Here is a 19,582-nt window from a genome sequence, read left to right as displayed (position 1 = left end):
TTGCAGCATAATTCAGGCAACAAAATAAATCAATTTATATTACATTATTTGCAAACATTTGAAGAAAGAGAAATTTAGACAAAAGTTAGTTTTTAATTTCTTCATTCTTTAATCAAATTTTGGACTCTCAGTATTATTTTATGCAAGTATTATGCAAGACTCTCAGTATTACTTTATGCAATCTGTTGTGCATGTAATGAAGCCAAACATTTAAGATAGTTTCTTACTTTTATTCAGTGTATTTTTTGATTAGTACTTTTTATTTTTTTGTGGTTTTATATACTATATAGTTCATACACACAACACAAGGCAATCTTCATTGTAAATTTATTCAATTTTTATTTGGTACTTTTTATTTTTCCATCATGAATATTTATTAGGATTTAAAATTTAAGAATTGCCAACTAATAGCTCTGATTTAAGTTTCTTGCATAAATGATTTTTACCAGTCGAGATATGTGAGATGATGCACTGGTGTCCTGAATACTAATCTGCTTATCAAACTGATTTTCAATTACTGGGGTAAGAAAGATGTCTAAAATGTCAATATTATCTTCACTATTAATAAGTCAGTTTACAAAATGTGTGTGGGAATAGTTTGCATGCTGCATTTCAATATAATAATTAAATTAATAACCAAATTGCAAAATTAGACAGCATAAATTTAATAAAAACAATACTTTTACTAAGATAGATAGGTTTCTTCAGGTACATCAAACATAATGAAAAAATATAAAATAAAGTCCACATATGCTAAAAGAATTTATGGAGTTAAAATTTTTATTTTAGGATAAAATATTTTTCAGGACTCTGTTGTTCATTTTCAGATCTTAAACTTTGGAATTGAATCATAACATTAAAACAGTGTTTAAAAGCTATTTAAATCTTTAACAGAAATTTAAAATTAAAACAAAAGAAAACAAATTAAAGAAAAATAGCAACGAAGAAATTTAAAAGAAAAAAATTTGAAATCAAGAAAGTCAAATTAAATTCTATAGATGACATAATTTGATTATGCTACCTGTCAGAAAAAAAGAATACATTTTTGAATTTCCTGTAAAATTGTTTCAAACTTCAGTTTTTCAAAAGTAATTTTTACAAAATGAGTTTAGAATTTATCAAATTTTTAACAATGCATTATTAAACTTACTTACTCAGAGAACTAGTTTTCAAGTACGACTCCATATGACTTTAGAATAAAATACAAATGCTACAAATTTCAAGACATAAAGCTTCTTTATTGAATAAAACTTTAGGAATTCTCCATCAGGCCCAAATATTAGAAAATCAGAAATTTGAATGAAAACCTCTAGAATTTTCCATTAGTATTTTTTAGGAAGTTGAAAGATGTGAACAGTTTTTAAAAATAAATAGAACAGAATTTTTTAAATTAAAACAGCTAGCTATGTGTAAAGTTAGTGGTTAGTAACATGTAAACATTAACATTGTAAACTAAATTAACACAGTGATCACAGTAATAAAAGAAAATATATAAAAACAAAATAATAGTAAGTACAAAATAAACTAAGTATAAAATACAATAAAATAATTCAAATAAAATACATTAATACTGTTGTACAATATCCTCATTGATTTTCTTAAATTCTAATTTTCTTGATTTTCTTAAATTCAAAGTTTTGACAGGAGTGATAAAAATTAAGATCTCTGAAGGTCAGGTAGTGAGCTAAGATCATTATAGAGAAATAGTTACATATGAGACTGGGTGAAAGGAGAGAATTGTCACTCTTTTGGGTGTGATTGTTCTTACTACTAGAATTAGTAGTATGATAATAAATGTTTGAATTAGGAGGTTAGTTGATGAAAGTAACCATGTCCACACATCCAATTTACTGCTTTTTCTTCATTTATTCTTCAGAGGAGGGTTGTACATTGCTATAGCAAATTCTTCAGTTGTTCTTACGGATAAAATATTGTATTTGATAAAACATCTTGGCTTCCTCCTTATCAGTTGGTTAAAAGCTCTGGCTAGGGCCATTGACACCCATCCTCAAATCTTTCAGTCTAGTTTCTAGGATGTCACAAATGCTTCCTAGTTAGCAGAACATGTTGTTGATCCCACCATTTTTGACTGGAATCTTTCATATCTCATTTATGTTCATTAGAAAAAGGATCTGTCATTCTTAATTAATGATGTATATAGTGGGTGACTAGACTGTTGAGATCTTTACCTTTGAGAAGGAAAGTAGATCTTAGTAGAAAGAGTACAGGGACGAAAGAATTAAAAGTATACTACAGTCGACCCCCCTATAATTACGATTCCTATAAAATTGCGAAAAAACTGCGACAGTATCCGTAAAAAAGGTAAAAAAAACTCCTATAATTACGTAAAATGTCATCGGGCAGCCAAACTACTTTCCCGCCGTCCGTAGCGCCACGCTACGGACATTTAGGCAACTAAATTGAGTTTAGTTTCGTCTCAATTTAAATTAATTAGGTACTGTACATATAATTATATATTAATTATATATAAATTAGGTACTGTATACATAATTATATATTAACTTAATTTATTGTAACTTTATTATAATTATATATATTTTTTCCGCCGTGTGGCGCCACGCTACGGAGATTTTACGCTAACTATCGTCTGTACAGTATGTAAATAGGTACCGTAAGTCTAATACAGTACTGTAATTTTATACATTTCTTGTGAAAGAAACATTTCTTATTCAACGGCGATTAAAATTATTTATATTAATGATGTCTCCAAAGTTCAACAAAGTTTTCGCAGAAAAATAAGTTATTAGAAGTCGGCCGCGGTTTGCTGAGCTGTTCCGCGACGAAAACAAGCTTGAGCAATGGCAATGTCGAATGGTGCACACTCGGTAAGTAATCCTACAATTTTTTGTTTATAGCGTAGTTTATACGGATTATTCCCAAAAAAAATATACGTATTTTGGAAATGTTGAGTCGGATTAGTCTAGAATCGATTAATTTTATGGAAGAAAACCTTTCAATCAGCCGTAGTCCGGAAACTTCTCACGTGTCAGGCTGTGATTGGAAGGACTCGTAAGAAATCGGATTCCTAAAGAATGGAACGTATCTATGATCTTATAGGGGGGTCGACTGTAGATATATCAGCTTTCTCTGACTCCCATTATCTGTGCAAATTTACAAAAGAAAATGTAATTTAAAATAATGTGGAGAAATAGAGAAATGGTATTTAAAGTAATCAGTGCTTTGGATGGCTTGGGATTTATGAAGCATCAAAGATCAAAGTTTGTCACAACGTAAGCATTAAATTTTTTTGAGAATTCAGATTTTTATGGTACTCAGCATTTTTTTTAAATATATCATCATGTTCTCTTGTAAGAAATGTGCTTCTTCTATTCAGATATTTTAATATCAGTCAGACTGACTGACATTGAAAGTGACATGACATTGATCATGAGTGAGACCAATATGACTTTATTATATAGATAAAAGTTTCAAAGTTTGTAGAAATCATAGATAGTTTGGTTTACTCTTTAGTTTATGAGTTTATACAGTTGATTTATCTTAAAACAAACACCAATAAAGCAAATTCTCATGTTAAAGTGAATTTTATGACATTACTTTTTAGGCAATAAAGCAAACAAAAATTTTATTACAGTTTGTTAAACCAAAATGTAAATCACCTTCACAACACTGAGTCAAGTCTGGGAGTCAAGAAATAAGTTTCCAATAATGGTTGCTTTTTACACTTTTTGATATGAACCATAAAAAGTGGTACAATAATAAATGTTCCATTTTGAATAGAATAGATGTTCTTTTGGTAAGCAAAGACAGGTTCTACCTCCAATTGTAGAGCAATTCAAACTTCTGGTTTTAGTTAACCATTTACTGTATCAGAAAATAAGTGTTAAAATTTAAGGATGCCCACCCCTTTAAATGGATGTGGTCCCATGCAAATGTGCTAGTTTTGAATATCAGGGAGAGCATACAGTGATGCCAGGTTTGGCTACTTTGTGTCAGATTTAGCTCTATTAGCCTTAACTCTCTAAATTATACAATCTTGATCTTGACCCTAAAAATCATTAATATGAATTTTCAATAAAGCAAGTTAACTTTCCTTAGTGATTTGTTTTAATGTGAGTTGAGTTCACTCTGAAGTGGGTACATAGAGTATTCTACAAACATTTTCCTGCATGAAATATTTTATTTTTGCTTTTTTTCAAACATAATGTATTATTTTCAGAATGCATTAGTTTTTTTAATATCTCAATTAATATGACTTTAGATACAATATTTAAAAATCTATCTTACAATTTATAAATACTGAATCATTTATGATCATTTTAAAGTATAACATTTTTAATTTCTTTTTTAAAAGTCTATGGCACGTTCCTTACCTGAATTAGAAGAGGATGGACGATTACTAAATATGTTGAAAAATCTTGCACAGCAGTATTTAGAAAGTGATTATAATACTTCAAAAACACAGAATTCTGATTCAATAACACCTGATATGATTGATAAAGTAAGTAGCTATTATTAATATATAATTTACACAAATAAATAAATACATTAGTAAATAATACATTAGTTTCCTAATAGATTAAACATCTATTAGGAAACTTTGATACTAGAATTATGCGGAATATTATTTATTTTAACTTTAAAAATTAAGTAATTTAGGAACATGTAGAAAAGAGATTTGTTCAGAGCTGTATTTGAACATAAGCCAAATAACTACCATATTACATTGGATTATTGATGTAATCCAGGAGTTGTTTGACTTATTTATAATATATTGGATTTCGAGTTGTTTGTTTATGCTGTATTTGAATTTGCAACTTCCAAAGGCTACAGTTATGATGTATATCATCTAAGTATGTGGGAGTTGCAGGTTTCTGCCATACTGAGCCAATTTTCTTTGTACAGTCTGAACCTAGAAAAACAACTCCCCTTAGGCACTGGACTGTTTTCCTAATTATTTGCAGGAATGAGGTATAGCATGAGTCAGCTAGCATCTGGTTGATGTACCTTAGGGATAGAGAGATTATTAATTAATTAAATTAAACTATGCTGACCAGTCATAGACACACCTTTATTCTTGCCAATGGTCATTAAACTAGTCTATCGCCTAAGGGGAATACAGTAAAGCATTGATTATCTGAAACAATTCGGGACTGGGGTTGTTTGGATAACTGATCATTTACAAAAAAATATATTAAACACAAAACTGGGAAAAAATATGTGTGATGTATATATTTTGTATCACACATCTTACAAATATATACCTTACATAAAGTAGTACATTAAAGTAGGCCTACAGTTTAGGTTGGCAGGTGAAAAGAGAGTGCTGCAGCTCCACAGCACTAGTGGAAATTGAATTTGCCAACTGGAACACTTTCAGTTAACCGATGTTTTGGTTGATCAGTATTCAGATAATCGATGCTCTACTATTATGTACTACTATTTTACTTACTAATTATGAAAAAGAAAATCCAACTGATAAGTAATCAAACAGAATCCTACACCAACCTTTTCCTTTCTAGCACTAATTTAAAGATTTGACAAACAAAGTTTTAACATTTGAATGCTACCAAAATAGAACAAAAACAAATTAATGGACTGATAGACCTGAAGTAGAACTGTAAAGCAGCTTGAAAACATTTGTCAAATCTTTAAATTAGTGCTGGAAAGGAAAAGATTGTAAAGGATTCTACCTGCTAATTATTTCATTATTAGAATTTTGAATATAATGGAAATGTCAAAGATTTGAATATTTGTTTTTTCATGAATTATTTTGTTTGTCAACAAGAGAAGTATGCATTCAAGTATAAAAAATATTATTTTATTTTTAAGAAAATTTTAAAAAAAATTACTCTATGACAGGGGCGGGCAAACAAGAGTTTAGTGGGAGCCGAAATGTAGGTTTTGCAAAATGCATGGGAGCTGCAGTTCTGTACGCTTGGGATTTATGAAGCATCAAAGATCAAAGTTTGTCACAACGTAAGCATTAAATTTTTTTGAGAATTCAGATTTTTATGGTACTCAGCATTTTTTTTAAATATATCATCATGTTCTCTTGTAAGAAATGTGCTTCTTCTATTCAGATATTTTAATANAGAGCTACATGTAACTCAAAAAGAGCCACATGCGGCACTCTTAGACACATTTGCCCATGTCTGCTCTATGATTTTGATAAATAAATTATTAAAAAATGAATTTTCAGACCATATTTAGAGCTTTTATGATTTTTTAAAATTATTTTATTTTAAATTTTTTAATTCAAAAATACATATACATAATTGATTTTGTAAGATTGTTATAAGTTAAAAATTCTTAAAAAATTAAATAAACAGTTAATAAATATTTAAATAAATACAGAATTACTCTCTAGCTTAAACCCCTTAAGACCCTTAAGACCCCTTAAAACCCAAGATCCTCTTCCTACCCATTTATAAATTATTCCCTTTGTGTTGTATCATCATCATCATCATCATATTAGTTGTGTGTTTATATTAAGGTTTGCATTTCAATACATGTATTCAAATGATGATAAATAAAATTTATTTATTTAATTAAACACATGTATTGAAAAGAAATAACCATTAATATTAGAAAGTAATGTTAAAATTAGCCTTAATGAAAAATTATTTTTATTATTAAAATTAGCCTAGAAATAACCAAGCAGTTCAGGCTTATATTTAAACTAGCAGGTGGGCCCGGCATTGCTCAGGCAAAAGTAATGATAACTAAGATAAAGATTATTACGTTACAGTCAACCTTACCCGTTTTCACAGAATGCAAGAATTGGGTCCCCTTGTTTCCAGACTAATTAGAGAATTTTTAGATGGTTCTAAAAATATGTTCGATTTCCCGCAAAAACGAAAAAGCTGCATCTGCGCCTGTAAATCTTGCACGTCGCTTTCTCTTAACAATTCCATTGTTACGTAACACTTCCATTGTTGATGGAAGTGTTAAGCCTTAATCCTGTCTCTCTCCCCTTGGGGGAATTTCGAAAAATCCCCTCTTAGTGTGCGTTCTCGTGACGCACCCTAACTGTGTACCAAATTTCAACTTTCAACTCCTAACCGTTTGGGCTCGTATCCATAATGTATATAGAAGCCTTAATCCTGTCTCTCCCCCGGGGGAAATTTCGAAAAATCCCATCTTAGTGTGCGTTTTCGTGATGTACTCTAACTGTGTACCAAATTTCAACTTTCAACTCCTAACCGTTTGGGCTGTGTGCTTATTATTATTGTCATTATCATTATTATTATTATCAACCCATCTCGATTATATTATAGAAGCTATCCTTAACATTACAAAAATGTATTAGAAAACTTTTTATTGGCACTACTTTATCAACTTTATTTACTTCTATAATTTTCATCAAAAATTGAATTTAGTTTCCCTACTGGATTTTGAAAGTTATGAATTGAATAATAATCATATGAATAAGTTATGAATATTTAATAGCTTTTAAATATAAGTCTAAACTGCATGGTTATTTCAGATTATATTAAGGCTAATTTTAATATTAATTTATAATATTAACAGTTATGCAAGGTGCTTATTTACAGACCAAATTTTGATATTAATTATTTTAGTTTTAATGTTAAAAATTTGTTTGTAACAAACATAAATAATCTGGTTATTTGGACATTATATTATGTGAGAGTATTTTTTATATCCTCTTGTAATATGCTAAATAATAATTATATGTTGTTTTTAACAATTTATGTATAATAAAGTATTACAAAATTAATACATACTGTATTTAAATTTATTCTGATAAATTAGAATGTAGTTAAACATTATCAGATTAATTATTCAATCTATTTATTCCTAATGATTATCTTCGCAAAATCTTTCATTTTTGCATTTTTAATTATTATTGTGCAAATTAAATTACTTTAATTTCAAAAATAATTAACAAATTTAATCATTTTCATTAGCTTGCAGATACATCCTTTCCATTATGCATGAAAAACTTGCATAAGAACCTGCGTCAGAATCATCATTTGCGTCATGGTGGACGTATGCAATATGGACTTTTTTTGAAAGCTATTGGTTTGAGTTTAGAAAATGCATTATTGTTTTGGAAAAAAGAATTCACTAAAATTATGGATTCAGATAAGGTAGTATAACCTTTATTATAGTAATGAGAGTGTGTTAAATGTGTATTATATGTGCATTTGCATCAGATTTCAATTATATATGTTGCTTAATAACATTATTTTTACAGGATATTTGAGGATTATTGGCTCAATACATAATAGTTATTTTAAATTTTGTATTAACATTCTATTGAAAAATTTTTTAGATTGTCTTTAGTTCTTTCAATACATATTGATTGTGTCCTCATAAGAAATAATTGACATATAATTTGAATAATTTAACATTGAACTTTTAATTATATATATTTTTTTAATTTCAATTTTAACTAATCTTAGGATAAAAAAAAAGTATTGGATACTGATGAATTCATATATATATAAAATAATAATACACACACAAATCATATTGCTTCAAATTTAAGGTTTTTCTTTTATTTTTTTAAACAAATACACTGAACGACAAAAAAAAATAACGCACCATGAAGGACTTGTTGGATTTGAATAAAAATTGGTATGTGACATCATCATAGCTAGACATGTATATGATTGCAACCATAAAGCAAACACATACTTTATTGTGCAGTAATATGCAATACAGTGCAGGTGCTAATATCCCGTTGGGCCGACTCTAGCGCAGATACAAGCTGTGATATGCCTCAGCATGGAGGCATAAAGGTCGTGAATAATGTTCTGCGGCATATCTGTCCATGTATGATGCAACTGGGACTCAAGATGCATCAGATTCCGTGGCTGTCACATCTGGCGACCCAGGTGGTCCCACACATGTTCGATTAACGATAAATCTGGAGACCATGCAGGCCAAGGAAGTGTGGCAACGTTACATAGGCAAGCTTGGGAGACCTCTGTGGTGTGTGGCTGGGCATTATCCTGCTGGAATATGCCTGTCGGAAGCCCTGCCATGAGGGGCAACACATGTGGCCAGAGGATGTATTGCACATATTGTTGGGCTGTGAGGGTAGTACACATGACAACTAGAGATGTCCTACTGTTGTATATTATGGCTCCCCACACCATAACACTGGGGGTTGGGCCTGTGTGCTGCTCTATAGTATAGGCCAGGTTGACGCCTTGACCAGAGGGCTGCCATACTCTCACATGGCCATCGTGAGCCCCCAAACAAAAGCAGGATTCGTCGCTGAAGACAATATGCTGCCAGTCGGTAACTGTCCATGATTGTCATGCACAACACCATTGCAGACAGAGGTGTCGGTGGGTGGCTGTTAACGGTAGAACACATACTGGGTGTCGGGAGACCAATCAGCCTTCTACTAAGAGCCTGGAAATGGTGCGGCTGGATACACAGTTCCGTAATGCAGGTGCCACCGCTGCATGAATGGTAGACGATGAAGCTGTAGGCACTGTCCGTGCTTGACGTACAATGAGACGATCCTCCCTTCTGGTGGTCTGTCGATAGCAATGTCTGGAGCCCGTTTGCCGTTCGTGCGTATCCCTACTTACCCACTGCTCATAACACATCCTAACAGTTCTATCAGAACGGTTCAGATGGCGGCCAATCCGGTGTTATGACCATCCTCCTTCTCTCAATCCAACGATGTGACTTCTCTCAGACTCACTTAACTGAGCGTAAGGCTGTTGAATGCATCGTAGAGGCATATCTGTCACTCAATGAAGTCACAACCATGAATAAAAGCATAGAACATATGCACAAGTCATCACAGCGTGCACCTTTATACCAGACAGCGGAAGCACTTTTCTTCCCTCTGGTGGTGATATGACACAAGAAACTGTTCCCATAAGCTAATCATTTACATATCTAGCTACGATGATGCAACATATCAATTTTTATTCAAATCTAACAAGTCCTTCATGGTGTGTTAATTTTTTTGTTGTCCAGTGTATCTTAAAAATTGGGATGCATAATAATTTGAGAAAATATGATATTTTTGTCTAGTTTTTCATAAATGAAAATGTATTAATATTCAATATTAGTCAAGCTTTGTTATAAATATTTGTAATATTTATGAGTTAGGTTTTTTTTTAATAATATGCATTATAGAATAATTATAGTTTGTAAATTAGAAATAAATAAATTCATCAATATTTTTCAAATTAAATCTTAAAATGTATCTTTTAATTACCTTTTTATTTTTTTACTTTTAGTTTGATAAAAATTATGCGTACAATATTAGGCATAACTATGGAAAAGAAGGGAAGAGAGCTAATTATACTCCATACAGCTGCACAAAAATAATTATATCAAATCAGCCTGGAGCTGGAGATTGTCATGGTATGGAATTTCTTATAAAAGTTATGAAATAATTTTGACAATTATGAATGTAGGTAAAAAATTTTGTATTAAATGATTTTTTTAACATTAAATGTTTTTTTATTTTTGTCATTTTGAACACCATATAATGTAAATACACAAACACTAGGCAATCTTCATTTTAAATTTATTCAATTTTTAGTTGATACATGTACCTGTTTTTTTGTACACGTTTCGGGCTTATGTAGGCCTTTCCTCAGCCAACTAAAAATGGTGTTCAAAACGACAAAAATAACTGACACAGTTTCAAGAATGTAAAAAAAAATTAAATGATTTTTGTTTAAATCAGTAATTGTTAGGTTGTGAAATTGAGGTTTAAAATACATAATTCCTGTATTTATTAACTTACAGGTTGTCCTTTTAAACACGCTGATATTTCTGTTCTGACTGAAAAATTGAAAAGTAGTTCCATTAATCAACAAAATGTACAAGAGGTAAGAAAACTTGAGAAGTATATTTTTTAAGCAATTTAATAGAATTGTATTAAATGTAAAATGCATATTACAGATCTGTTTATATATTATAATCTGATACAAAAAGGATTAATTTAATTCTTAATAAATTCTATAATTTTTTAAGTATTAAATTAAGTAATGAACACTCAATTTGGATCTGAACTCTTGTAATATGCTAAATAATAATTATATGTTGTTTGTGCATTTTATAGATTGGATCTTATTTTCTTTCTAGACTGGAATATTTTCCTAATGTTTAAAAAAGTATACTAATATTTTTTATTTTTATATAAGAATATATGATTATTTTATGCATATATTTCTGTCCAACCCAATCTAATTTTATGTTTTTCTTAATTCTATACTTTACCATTATTTGAATCTCCTATTATTTTAGTGCAATATTATACTGTATATTTAAAAATAATTTTGTACTTTATTTAACCCTTGATATATGTATTTTATTTTGTTTTCATTTAATTTATTTTCTTTCATAAATGTGTAATCTTAAAAGTATTCTTATGAATGACATCAGTAGTGCATTAATAAATGTTCAGACTATGCACATGTCTTGAGTTTACTGAATTGGGGAATTGTGACAGGAGCCCCAATTCAGTAAACTCTAGGCACTAGTTATGTCCTGTGTGACTTATTTTTTTTGCTAAAATAAAAATTTCAATAATAGCATTGTAAAGTTTGGTACAACACAAATAACAGACCCGTGACCAAACTTTACTCCACGATCCTTGACTAGAACAGATCAGTCTGTCAGGCAAGAAAAAAATGGGTAAAACACTATACACATGAGTAATAAAGTGTAAAGTGTAATCAGTGTAAAAGATCAATAAATTATTTAATGAGCAATTATTTGTGTGTGACATTGTCATAATGCTGGGCTGCAATTTTTAATCATATATTTAATTTATTTAATTTAAAATATATGCTATGCACCTCAAATTAGTAGTGTACATTCCTTGCCCCCGTGCATCATACTTTTCCTTTAACAATAGTCCTGTCATTTATTAATTGCTTTCAGGGGAAAGTTTTGAATTGAAATAACCAAAGTTTTTATATAGTTAGTCGAGGTCTCCTACTCTTAAGGTTTCCATATCTTATCTCATCTTTCATCTAGCCAACTCCATTCTCGAGATTAAGGAAAGATGGATGGATGGACAGATGACAGTGAGAATTTAAATGTCTCTCATTTTTTTAATTTGCAGCCCAATAAACAAATTTGGTTATGCTAATAATAAATATAATGCAACAATTAATTATAAGAAAACAATTCTAGTAATAAATTCAAAAAGATGTATTAATAATCAGATAAAATTACAAAAGATTGTCAATTAACAAAGACAATATTATTAGTAATTAGAATGATAGTGATAGCAGAAACTGAAGTAGTGTTTATCCTCTAACAGTACTAGCCAAGAAACCTCTCTTCAATTAGCCAATTTACAATTTTTTTACACCCATTGGCATCGTGGCATTTACAGCTGCATGTTACGATCAACAAGCAATCCTGTAAATTTCATCTAATTGAATTTCTCAATTAAAAAATATTTGAAGTGTGGAATGAAATTGCAAGAGATGATTACAATTAAAATTCAATGGAAGATCATTGAAGAGGAGTTTGTTAGAACACAGTCTTAAATAGAAGGTTTGAATTAAGCATTTTTTGGTGTTGTTTGCCAGATTTGGAGTTATAATTTCATTGTTTGGAGAGAAAGAAAAATTGTGACTTTTGATAGGAGTTCTAGCAAGCTATAGTAGGATGAACATAAACACTAAGTAGAGTTGATTTGCAGTTATGGTACAGGAAAACTCAGGGTTCAAATTGAATATGGAATGAGTTAGAACTGTAGTAGTGGTTTATGACATTTTGAAATTAGGTGTTCTTGTGGTGAACCTGTAGTGAAATAAATTTTTGTTTTGAGTTTTTGTCACATCAGTGGCAACAGTAAACTTATTTTATTTTTCTCCTCCTTTCAGAAACTGATACAGTCAATGGGATTGTTGAGAGAATATCCACTAGATCAGAATAATATCAATGAGATAAATAGACAGTGATAGGATCAATATTACATATAGCCCATTCATTCCTATTCTAATACATTACTTAAGCTTATATTACTGTTAACAAATATGTTAACAGAATTCATGTGCAGCTTATTTTAAATCTAAGAAAAATAAAAATACAACATGTAAAATAATTAAGCATAAAATATGAATAAATAAACCAAATACTAATGCATATATGATAAATGATATAACATACAGTATATGATCATACAATAACTTCAGCCTCCTTTTAAACTACTGTATGTTTATAAATCTCAGTAATTCAGTATGCTTAGCTAGTACACGGATGTAATGGAAGTTTTAGTTTATATAAAAGTAAATTGTCTTGTGCATTAATGCTGAAAGAGAAATATAGTATACAGCATTTTTGGAGTTTAATAATTCTAAAAATTTGATTTTTTGGTGTTAATACGTAAATGAAACAATTTATGTAACATTTATATTATATTTATACTTTTGAAACATTTTCAATGTATTAAATTTTATATAACTATGGAAAAGAAGGGAAGAGAGCTAATTATACTCCATACAGCTGCACAAAAATAATTATATCAAATCAGCCTGGAGCTGGAGATTGTCATGGTATGGAATTTCTTATAAAAGTTATGAAATAATTTTGACAATTATGAATGTAGGTAAAAAATTTTGTATTAAATGATTTTTTTAACATTAAATGTTTTTTTATTTTTGTCATTTTGAACACCATATAATGTAAATACACAAACACTAGGCAATCTTCATTTTAAATTTATTCAATTTTTAGTTGATACATGTACCTGTTTTTTTGTACACGTTTCGGGCTTATGTAGGCCTTTCCTCAGCCAACTAAAAATGGTGTTCAAAACGACAAAAATAACTGACACAGTTTCAAGAATGNTAACTTTTATGAGAAAATTAATATATGCATTAATTTGATCTGAAATTTTTCTGTGGTTTAACTTAAAACTCTGATTTGTTTTAATAAATTTTTAAAATTAAAAAAAAATAAATGAAAGTTGTTTATTTTTTTAAACATTAGATTAAAGATTTAGTGAGTAAAGGACATTATCAAAGTGCTTGTACAAGATATTTTGAATTAATTCATAAAACAAGTGTGGACCAGGTCATTAGTCATCCAAATCAGTATTTTGAAGAAAGCCAGAAAATATTGAAAGGTCATGTTGTAAAAGGTAACTTAATATTAATAATTTAATTTTTATTATTCTGTAAGAAATATTTGAAGTTATTTACAAATATAATTTCGTAAGTTAAACTTAACATAAAAGAAAAATATCTAAAAGCTAATTGACTTTAAAGCCAAATAAATGGGTTGTCAAGGCCTACTGTCAAGGATTGAATCTGGATTGGTCAAAAGAGCCCCAGGAATTTTTCAGGTGGTGGTCTGCCCAGATATGTTGTGTTCCGTCCCTCACCATTTAACTGTCCCCATTGTAGGCCTGGCCAAATCCATAATGACCTTGCTAAAAGAGGCCTTCTTAGTGTCCACAGGACAGAAAGAATTTAAAAAAGTCCAATAAATATAACATTTAACTTTATATTTTTGTAGCTTAATCTCTTTCAAAATTTTAGAAATTATATTTTATATCATTTAAATATCTTGACTTTTGTTAGGAACATACTTATTGATAGTTGTTAAATAATCGTTCAGATTTCCATAAGTAGTTCTTCACCTCTGTTACATTGCAGTCACAATTATGTGATCTTATTTTATGTAATTTTAATAAAACATTATAACATATGTATTTGTAACAAAAATAAAATTGTATTAGATGCATAAAAATTAATATTATGCACTATTCATTTATATGGGATTTTTAAAAATGCTTGTAAATTGGCTTTCAAAAGTACGAAATCACAAGGTTGCAGATAAAGTATTTATAAATTAATTTTATTTACACACACTAGTGGGTGTAAGTATAGACACATTTGAAAGTATATCTATTTTTTCCTTTACTTGTGTGAGTTTGATAGGTACAATTACATACTCTGAAGTATTTATTACAGTATTTCCCTGTTGTTGCAATTAATATTGTCAGCAAATGTTAATATTTTTCCTGGCAACATTAAATGCAATAACAGGAAGAAAAGAATTGGCCTGACGCGAAACTCAAATTAGCAACTCCCATTTACTGTGTGGACACATTCCAAACCTTCATCAGAACCTTCTAAATTAATTATTAAAATATTAATTTATTATAATGCAAGAGATGGTGCCTAATGCCCGCCTCTAGTGCCAAATTACTTAGCATTTAATTAAATTAATAATAGTAGTAGTAATATAGCCCAATATAATTTGGCAATCATTTGTTTGGCTTTAATATAACTATCAGGTTTGCTTTAATATAACTATCAGGTATAACTACACATACAAACTGATCCAACTAAACTATTTATAAATAGTTTAGTTGGATCAGTTTGTATGTGTAGGAATTTAAATTAACACTATTCAGTATTATTAATAATCTTCATTTGTATATATTTGTGTAACTTCAATTTTATAGTAATTAATGTAATTAAAGTAAAGCAAATTATTATGTAAATTATAGTAATTAAGTAATTAATTAACATTTAATTTTTCATCAGAAGAAACTACAAAAATTACAACTATTAAATCTCAAGTATTTGCAAATGATGAGGATGAACAATGGAATAATGAAGACAATTTTCCATCAAATCAAGAAATGGAAGAAATTTTGAAATCACTTCCCTAAAACCTGTTGTACTGTACATAAAACAAAGCACTTTTATATTTATTAAATGTATTTTTAAAATTAAAGATTTTTGAAAATTTATTATAATTTGTATTACAGTTACATCTAAATAAATTATTTCTCTATTTCCTTTTCTAATTCAAAGTGCATATTTTCATTTATCCTATTAATTTGATACAAGTTGTATTATGCTATAACAAGTGAACAATTTGTCATCTATTTATCTCTTATATAAAACTATTCCTTTTATATTATTATTATTATTTTATCAATTTAATCATTCATTACTAATTCAGATAATTGTGGTCCTAATCACAAAATCCATAATGAAAGTTTTTCAATTGACAAAATAATGGTATGTTTTTAAAAATACTTTTTCACTAATAGTAATTTGAACATAGGCTCTAAAGACCTGAGTTTTTTTTTTTTTTTTTTTTAATTCTTTTTGCCCTGTGGGCACTAAGAGGGCCTCTTTTTGCAAGCCCATTATGGATTCGACCACACCCACAATGGAGCAGCTGGGTGGTGAGGGACGGGGCCGACATATCCGGTCAAATCACCCCCCTCGAAAAATTCCTGGGGATTATTCGATCTGTCTGCATTTGATCCTATGTACTCCAGAGCAGTAGGCTGCCACCTTTACCGCTCAGCCATCCAGTTGTCCTAAAGACCTGGGTAGGAATAAAGTACATGTCTGGAAAATATATGCACAAGAAACAGAACAGGCCTTAAGAGCTGTGGGGTCCAATTGTAAACAATCTTTGTAGGGACCAAGGTCTGTAAAATTTAGGGTTATAAATTAAGTTTATTATAGACTTTGTATCTTAGCGATTCCTTAAATATCATCATTACTGCAATGTGACTCCCTTTGCTCTTCTACACTTTGATATAGGCTTGCTGAAATACTTCTAATGCATCTGTCTCCTTTTCCATTATGGCTTTCTTTGCCTCAGTTTTACCCCTCTGCTTACTGTCACAAACATTTTCTTCCAATGTTCCTAACTGTTTTCTGTCCTAAAATTCCACGCAAAAATGAAGGTGCACTCTAGTGGACCGAAAAATAATTAAAACCCAATCTGGATGGCATGTAAGTTTGCAGACATTGCTGTATGCATACAGCAATATTGCATAGTTATTGAAGTTTGCAAACATACAAAAACGATCGGTTTAGACACGAATCCTCACAAAAACTCTATTGAAGAGACACCACTCTAGTCCCATTGATGCGGGATTAACAAACTTCTGCTATAATACGATTCATAATTAATTAATATTCTAATAACTTTATCGTATCGTATTATAGATTTGAATTTATTTAAAAGATAATTAATAAAAACATGTAAAACTTTGACAATAAAAATTCGTAAATAAATTATTTAAAATTAAATGTTCAAATTTCAACAGAATACAGTTTTGATTATTATAATCGTTGTAATTTTTATGTATAATTATAATAACTATTACTTAATTTGACACATAATATTGCCATTTAAACTATTCATTATTACTTATTGACAAGAGTATTGTTCATCTGTCTTTTTATCCTATAGTTCAACGTCACGAAAGTCAATTTGTTGAACATGCGGTTATATTGCGTGACATTGTCATAAAATCATATCTTTCATTTATATTTTTATCAAAAAGATCGAGTTTTTAGAATTAAATATTGAATATAATGTATGTATTTATTTATAGTGAGTGTGTCTACACACAAATTACATTTAAGCTTGCTATGGCCCTAGATCGTGTCATTTGACATATGAAGCAATCTCATTATTGAACATTAGTTTTCTGTGTTTGTGCTCATTGAATAATAAATATATCAGTAATTTAGTTTTAGACAGTGTTTTTCTTTTCCTATTTATGCTCTATAAAATAATAATAATAAATATTTGTGTTATAAATTTGGTCCAAACAACAAACTATCTTCCAATACAGAACAATTCAAAAGTGAAGATAGCATTACAAATGGCTGTGGTCATTTCAATTGGCAAAACTTTCACACAAATATTCTTTAGAAATGTTCAAATAAATCCGGTTATTATAATCACGGATAATGTTATCATCCTGCTATTGTTATTATAATCAGTCTATCCCAAAACACTATTTAAAATTAGTTTAAAACAATCCGCCTATTATAATCAAATGTCGGATATTGTTATCAATTATGATAATTATGATGAGAATTTTTTTAAAATTCTTACCGAGTGAACTTTTTCTTCGAAACTTTTAACTGATTCACAGCTTTTATCTTTTGGTATAATAAGTTGTAATGGCATGACAAGAATTCTTACAAAATATGTGCTGTAGATCTTTATTAGCCTATTTTTGGGGAAAACATTCCTGCTGCGATTTCTCTAATTTAATTTTTGTCATCTGTTGAGTTAAAGACAGTTGTTTTATATACGCTGCTGCATTTCTTATAATGTGTAAAGTTGTGTTATGTACTGTACAGTTGTGATAGATATAAATTGTACACATTCATATTGTAATTGTAATAAATTGAATTTAATAATGAAAAATTTTTATCCTTGGTTTAATGTTATCAAAAGTTTCAAGTCCGAAAGAGTTTAGGTTTATATGATTTAAACCTTGGATACAATTGAATTTTATTATATTTTAACTTAAGTTAAACACCGATCCACATAAGTAAAACAACATCGAAATATCCTGCATAGAGTTGCGTGCTTTTCTCGGCTACAGTTAAAAGAAATAGACCCACCTGTTAGCAAATCTAATATAATCGAATGGGTTGATATAATGATAGTGATAATAATAAACCCAGAGCAAAAATGATTAGGAGTTGAAATTTGATACACGGTACTCCATGAGAATGCAAACTATAAACGTTTTTTTTTTTTTTTTAATTCATCCGGCAGAATGGAGATAGACAGTTAAAAAATACCTTGAGAAAGTCGCTTTCTACTGTACTATTTTAGAAGTTATTTGGGTTTTTGCGAAATATCGAACGTATATCTATGCACATAAGAAAATACTCTAATTAGCATCACAAGAATTTAAAAAAGACAAACTATATAAACTACACACTATAATATGATAGTGTTTACAGGTTAGAAGTATAAAATGTTATAATAATCTTAATGTTTGCTGTTGATGTTTTAACTGACCTACGCTGGGCTAATCTGCTAACTTTTATATAGGCATATAGACTTTTAAATTATTACTAAATATGAAATATAAAACCTATTAATTGTATAAAAATTATAAAAACATCCCAGACAAAGATAATATAACTCAGAAATAATTGATTTCCAACCTAATTAACTAGAGTGTCGTTAAAACCGCAGACGGCCGGCGACGGGTGGGTTTCCCTGGGACGTGACATTTTACTTAGAACACCGAGGATTAGAAAACAATATTTTAATAAATAAATCAAGAGTTGTGGATTTGATTCCCATTCTGGACAATTATTTTCTTTCGGAATATTCTAAATTTAACATTAATTTAATTCTAATTATTAAATTTATTAGGAGAGCAGCTAAAGCATCTACCTCTAGCCAAATTGATTTGTTATGTAATTAGTTATTAGGCTCAACATAACTCAATAGATAATCTGACAGATCATTTGGTAATAGGAATGTGCTGGGTTGTTGTTTATTATGTAAATTACACAATCAATCCGCAAGAAGGAAGTGCAGCTACCCATTCTTTCACAGTTAAGAAAATATTGTGGCAATATAAATTAAAACTTTCAGTTGTATGAAATATGTTCTAAATTCCCGATCTTACAATAGAAAACGCAATTGTTTCTAATCAAACCCCAACCACTTGTAATGTAATCTGAGTAAATTTTCTTTTTAGCGAAGTTTTACATTTAACAAATATTCTGTCAAATCCGAGAGAAAAGAATTTGTTAAAAATAAACTTTCCCTTAAAAAATGCAATTAAAATATTCGAAATATTACATCTATGACGTAAAACTCGTGACGTAAC

General features: G+C 29.4%; 1 protein-coding gene across 1 annotated transcript in view; it reads left to right on the top strand.

The window, feature by feature from the left end:
• LOC111631523 (DNA primase large subunit-like) overlaps positions 1 to 15,699 on the top strand; it is a 29,086-nt gene extending 13,387 nt beyond the window's left edge. Inside the window, 6 exon segments of the mRNA XM_023375778.1 lie at positions 4,334 to 4,480; positions 7,911 to 8,093; positions 10,215 to 10,341; positions 10,732 to 10,814; positions 13,936 to 14,086; positions 15,501 to 15,699. Coding sequence (XP_023231546.1) covers positions 4,334 to 4,480; positions 7,911 to 8,093; positions 10,215 to 10,341; positions 10,732 to 10,814; positions 13,936 to 14,086; positions 15,501 to 15,628 — 819 coding nt within the window. The 3' untranslated portion in view covers positions 15,629 to 15,699.
• Positions 15,700 to 19,582: the final 3,883 nt, after the last annotated feature.

Source organism: Centruroides sculpturatus, unplaced genomic scaffold (assembly GCF_000671375.1).
Source record: "Centruroides sculpturatus isolate CEXI.00-Female unplaced genomic scaffold, Cexi_2.0 scaffold692, whole genome shotgun sequence".
In the NCBI taxonomy this organism is placed as follows: Eukaryota; Metazoa; Arthropoda; class Arachnida; order Scorpiones; family Buthidae; genus Centruroides; species Centruroides sculpturatus.
Note: the sequence above shows the minus strand (reverse complement) of the source record. Positions and strands in the feature narration are given on the sequence as shown.